We start from the raw sequence: 6,792 nt of genomic DNA, 5'->3' as shown, positions 1-6,792 counted from the left end.
ATAATCAGTTTTAATAAATTTATAATAATAATAAATTTATAATAATAAAGTTTTGAATTATTCTGAAAAAAATTTTATATATTATGTTATTGAATTATACTTATACAGGATATGAAAAATTATTTGTCATTAACTTTGTAAACATTAATTTTGGAAGATAATTTTATATACCTTTGGATCGGTGGAAATCTTTTTAAAAATTGATTGCAAAATTGATTTTACGATTATATCGTATTCATCATAAAAAATAGTGGTCTCAAAGAAATCATGGGTTTCAAATTTATTGTATCTTCTTTTAGAAAAAAATATTTAAATGTATTTAAATTTATATATTTATAAATTATATTTATTTAAATTTACTTTATTTACAGAATATTTTTTTATGAAATAAAATAACTTTTTTTATGAAATGAAATTGAAAGATTATAGAATTTAATATATGTTATGAATATACGTTCGTAATCATATGTTTCTGCCACTATTTCAATTGTTTAACAAATATAACAAATGTAACCACAAATATAAATATATAAATAGATGTGTCATCATTTTTAATATTTGTTCATAAAAATTTTATTTTATGAATTCTTTGGATGCAAAAATAAATAAAAACAATCTCTGAAAAATTAAAATTGCAATAAACAATGTTACAAAAATATTAATTATGATATCATTCTAAATTCGACTATAATTTCCCTCTCCTAAATTTAGCTGTGATGATATATATGACTTATATGTATAATCAATAATATGTACAATCATTATATGTATATATCGAATCGAAATTTTAAAGTGGATGAAATAAGAATAAGAATAAGATAAAATTCGAAATATAAAATTTTTAGATGTGATATATATATTATAATATAGTGCATTATCTAAGAAATTAATGAATAATTATTAAAATTTTATATTTTTTTTTATTAGAAATATTATTTTATATTTATTAAAAATATAATCTTATATTTTATATTTATATATTTGTTAACATAGCCATAATGAAAATTTTGCAAAGAAAAATATTGCTTACAATTATTTCAGGAATTTTTTATTATTTTTTAATATTTTTTAATATTTTATTGATAAATATTTTTACATTTTTGGAGCATCTTGTATATGTTCCAAATGCAATATATTTATCATAATTTATATATTTGATAATATGATGTATTTTACAACAATTTACAACAATTTAGATCATAATAATCATAACCATAGTAATATTTCAATCAAATTACCATAAATATTCATTGTTCTAATATTATAATAATCACTAAGAAAATATACAATAACACTAAAATATATTTGCTAATTGTAATTTTTTTTAAATCTTATAAACTTATAAGTGAATGAAATGAATATTTTAAGCACTTAATATAATAATAACTTTTCTATTTTTTTATATTTACAGTACAATATATTTACAGTATATTTACAGTATATAATATTGTACATCACAATATTCCGAAAAAATATTTATTTATTAAATATAAATATAAAATTATAAATATATTAATAAATATAAAATTTATTAAATATTTATTTATTAATTGTTTACTTATTTTTCGATTTGAAATTTATTTTTTATTATTTATAAAAAAGTTCTTCAATTCGGAAATTCAAAAAACTATAAAACTGTAAAGACATATAATATTTATATAAGTATGTATTATGCAATTTTTTTCTTTTGCTGTCCAAAATCACTTAAAGATAATTAAATCAATCTTTAAAAATTCAATTTTATCTTATAATTCGCAAATTATAAAAACTAGAAGAAAATATTCAAACAAATATTTCTTTTTATAAGAATTATTATCTAGCAAAACATTTATTAATTATTTATTTAAAATATTTAAAATATTATAAATAAAAAATTTAAAATTTAAAAAAAATAATTTTTTTAAATTTGTTTTTTAACTAAAGTTTTAATCAAATAACTATGCTATGATATAAAAAAATAAAATAAATATTGTTTGTTTTTATTAAATAAAAGTTCCTTATGATACTGATTTCTGTTGAATTTTTAAAAATAGAGAAATTTATATTATATACTTTTATCTTTTATTAAATATTGGATTGATGTATTAGATGGGAATAGAGAAAGAAAAAAAAAAGAAATTTATACATATATATTTTATATGGTTCTTTTATTTTTAATATACAATATTTTTAATATACAATATTTCTCTAATAATAATATTTCTCTTTAAGAGAAATATTTTTCTAAAGACTAAAGACTATTTTATTGTTTTTATAGCTTATTGAATAATTTCATTCGAAATCTAATTTTAATTCATATATTTAAAATTTTTTAAAGAAATTCAATAAATGATATTCCATCATTATTGCAAAAAAATATATTATAAAAAAAGTAAATTTTCGGACATTCGATTTTATCATTCTCGAGTAGAAAAATGTAGATTATTATTTCTTTCATAAAAATTATCATATCATAAATGTAAAATCAAAATATCGTATCATAAAATTGTAAAGCTTGTCTCTATCTTATATTTAAAATTTTTTAGTAATGAAACAAAATTAAACTAATCATTATATTTTATTTTTTATTCTTCAATTAATTTATTGATATATTTAATGATCTATGGAACTGATTTAAGTATAATTGATTTTTTGTCATATAAATCAAGCAAATTTGTATTATAACAAATTTTTAGAAAGTAATTAAAGAAAGCAAATAATTATAAAAAAATATATTCAACTTTTTTAATTTGAAATATATAATAGAATTACATGAATTGCTCCCATAGATTTTACCAAATAGATAAATTGAGTATTATTTATGGATTTAAATAAAATATTATACAATTCATAAATTTAAATAATATGTTATATAATACTGAATATTACACAATTTGCGATAAATTATTTGTAGTAAGTTTTTCTTAAATAATAAATTACCTATAATACATTATATATTATATTACTAAAATTCTATTTAAAAATTAATCTAAAAAAGTAATATAATATATAAGATTATTTCGTTAATACAAAAGCAATATTATGATACGATAGATATAGTTCACCAACTTGAACGCTTTTAATTCTATTACCATTTCATTCGATTTAACACAAAGTTAATTAATTACTTAAACTATTATGGAACATATATATAGAATTTATTTTGTTATTTTGATACTTCGTCCAAAGATGTTTCATATTTTTATAAACATTCTATATATCTATATATAGATTTCCCTTCATTTTTAATTGCTACTCTGTAATAATCTATTATTCATATTCAAATATTATTGAATATTAGATTTTATATATTTTTTGTATAATAATTTTATATATTTATACAAATATACATTTTATATATTTTTGTATAATAATATATAATAATACTATAATATAATATAATAATACTATATAAATAATACTGTATAATATTAATTATTTCTAATATAATAATAATTATTTCAAACAAATTCTTTTTTCTAATTTAATTTTTTATTTATTTACGTTTGTTTTATTTTTACGTTTTATTTTTTAATTTTATTTAAATGTTTTTCTTTTTTAGAATGTGAAAACTTACTATGAAATGTGAATATATGAATATGATGTATATGATATATGAATATTTTTTTCAAATTTTTTCTTTTTTATATTATATAAAATATTTTATACTATATAAAACATTGAATACAAATAATCTTCATTTACAATTTGTTACTATAAAAACATTTATAGAATTAAAATTAATAATAACAATAATTTCAGGTGCAACAATTTTTATTACAACTTTTTCTTCATCCTTTAAAATTTACTGCTGGTGGTTATATTCTTAACAATAGATTATCAACAATGGTGAGTAAAGTGAATTTGTAATTTCATTATTTATTTAAGAATTTTTCTTTCAGTTTTTTGGTACTATAATCTCTTATTTGATTGTATTAGTACAAATAAGTTCGTCGCCAAGTTTAATGAAAAAACCTTTAAACAAAAACTTGTAAGATTACTTTTATGATTTATTATTGCTAAAATCATAATTTATTTATTACATTTCATAGCACATCAATTGTAATTTATAAATAATAAAGAAATAAAGAAATTGTTAGAAAAAAAATTTAATATTCATTCCTTTATATGTATGTAATATTTTATATTTAAAATTAATATTTTAATATTTAATATAAGTATACTCTTTCTTTTTTTCATTTTATTAGATTTACTACTTTTATCTTTCTATCTATTTTAAGTGATTCTATCTATTTAAAATGATAATTTTTCTTTACTCATAAATTCGAAACAACAATAATATTGAGACATAATTCTTTTTATTTAATATCATGTTTACCTAGAAAAACTAGAAATAAAATTTTAGATAAAAAAAAAATAGTAGCGAGATATAAAAGACATGCATTTTATTTTTGTTGCAATTCTAAAAATTTGAAAAGAAAAGAATTTAAAATATCGTAAATAGAGTTCAAATACAATCACAAAAAAATATTCGTTATACAATTATAAATTTTGGAAATTTTGGAAGATTTTGGAGTTAAATAATTTTTTGATTATATACTGATTATAATTTGATTATAACTGAGATAAATATATAAATATATACAATTTTGTAATTGTATATTAAATATATACAATTATTTTTTACATCTTATGTCCTAATTTAACTTTATTTATTGTAATTCTCAATCATCATACAGAATAATAGCTATCAATAAATATGATTACGACCATTCAATGGAAACATTAGTTTGTTAGTCATTAGAAAATCTATGTATTTTTATAACTTAAAAAAAATTATATTCGAATGGATTAAATCTTTTATGTGAGAAATAAATCTGACTACTTTTCCTAGCTATTATTAAGATTAAAATTATTACATAACTTATTTTATTACGATACCTTTACAATTTACAATTAATTTACAAAACAATATATTATACATTTATATTAAATTTATCTTTGAAAGATCTAGAATGCTCATTCCATGAATCTTTTGGAAAAAATGCAAAAATAAAATAAAGAATTTTTAAATAATGGAAATTAGAACGATCGAAGTTATAAAGATAGCGATTTTAGAATGTAATCTGGTATTTTAATTATAATATTCTTGACTTAAACCTTGAGTTTTATTTTCCTTCGGATTTTTTTTAGGAAGTAAGATATTTTTTTTTAAAAATTGAAAATTGACAATTATGAATAATTTTTTAAATATAAATGCTGAAGATTATAAGATATATATTAAAAGTAATAAAAAATATTTAAAAAATATAAAATATAATAATAATCTGTTTAATTTTAAAAATTTATTTGATACAAATGTGTACATTCGCCGGAAAATTTATTGACATATAAATATTATCTATTTCTGACTATCTTTTATTAAGAACAAAAGATATATTTTTTTCATTTTTTTCAATGATTTATTATTATTTTTTAATATAGTTTTTATATTTGAAGTTTTATTTTTAATGTAAAATTAAAAGTTACATTGATAAAAAATTATTATTATTTTTGTATTGGAAGTGAATTGAAATATTTTCAATTATATTATATTTTATTAATATGTTTAAAGATCAATTTTTAAAATAATTTTTTTTATTTTATAATATTTTTTATATTGTTCTATATTTAAATTGTTCTATATGTCTAAAAAGCGACAATATTCTTGAATATAAAATTATATTTATAGAAATAAAATTATGCAAATATTTTAAATTGAAATATTTAGATACATTATATACATATATACATATATAATACATAATTATATATGTTCGCAGCACTTATTACTCGCGAGATTTATAAACGAGTTTATTCAAAGAAATTTTTACATAAAAAAATTTTACATAAAACTTTTGTTCTTACTGCGCGCAGATCTTTATTAAACCTAAGTCAAGAACGGTGTTATTTGAAAAGACTATCTTTGAGAATTTAGCCGACACTTATAATTGTATATTTCTGATGTATTTTAAATAAATTAAATCGATCCTAATGATGATATATTCCAGACGCAGTTGACTCAATAGCAATTAACATCATTCTAGTTCGAGAAAATATATAATAGAAATCAATTCTTGATTATCAATATCTTGATATCTTCGTATACGTTGATCACCGGCTAAATTCGAGGAATTTTCTTCTAATTTGGAGCTCTGGCGAATCAGACATTAATCGCGATATTATTGGTTATTATCCTCATTTTAAAGAAAGTTTTATTATGATTATGTCGTACTTTAACCGCCGGATAATTAGTTTGTGAATATATCATGCTTTGATCGTCGAACATGATTACACTGTTGTGACATTGAGAGACCCTGCTCTCTAAGAAATAGACCTCTAACAAACCTGCTCTTGTGCTCTGCACGAGTAATCACTTATACAGTCCGTCTTTAAGAAGTATGTCATTATTATACAAGCAATTATTAGCTTACATCCATCAAAATCATTACAATACTATTTAATATATTAAAATAATATATATATATGTATGTATATGTATAAAATACATATAAAAAAACTATTAAATATATTATTGCGGGCGCGAACAATATAATTACATAATTATATAAATATATAAAAACATTATATATAAAAATATTATATATAATTATATATAAAAATATAACAATATAATTATAAAAAATATTTTGTATTTATTATATGAAAATTAAATAAAAACTGTAAATTACATAATAAATGTGATTTTTTTTTTAATCATTAAATCCTATATAACATTTAGCTATTATAACAAAGAATAAAAATAAGTATATTATTGGAAAATGTTTTGCCGATCTGTGTATAAACTAATAT

The 6,792-nt window shown here is 17.3% G+C and overlaps 2 protein-coding genes across 2 annotated transcripts in view; both read left to right on the top strand.

Annotated features, from left to right (window-relative positions):
• LOC102681137 overlaps nucleotides 1-4,082 on the top strand; it is a 5,032-nt gene extending 950 nt beyond the window's left edge. The window contains exons 3-4 of the mRNA XM_031514590.1: nucleotides 3,742-3,828; nucleotides 3,882-4,082. Of these exons, the coding sequence (XP_031370450.1) occupies nucleotides 3,742-3,828; nucleotides 3,882-3,974 (180 nt within the window). The 3' untranslated portion in view covers nucleotides 3,975-4,082. The remainder of the gene's footprint in view (nucleotides 1-3,741; nucleotides 3,829-3,881) is intronic.
• Nucleotides 1-6,792, top strand: part of LOC102681347 — a 31,212-nt gene that overhangs the window by 7,522 nt on the left and 16,898 nt on the right. The gene's annotated exons all lie outside the window — the stretch shown is intronic.

This window comes from Apis dorsata, unplaced genomic scaffold, assembly GCF_000469605.1.
Source record: "Apis dorsata unplaced genomic scaffold, Apis dorsata 1.3 scaffold_1081, whole genome shotgun sequence".
In the NCBI taxonomy this organism is placed as follows: domain Eukaryota; kingdom Metazoa; phylum Arthropoda; class Insecta; order Hymenoptera; family Apidae; genus Apis; species Apis dorsata.
This window is presented reverse-complemented; position numbering and strand designations above follow the sequence as displayed.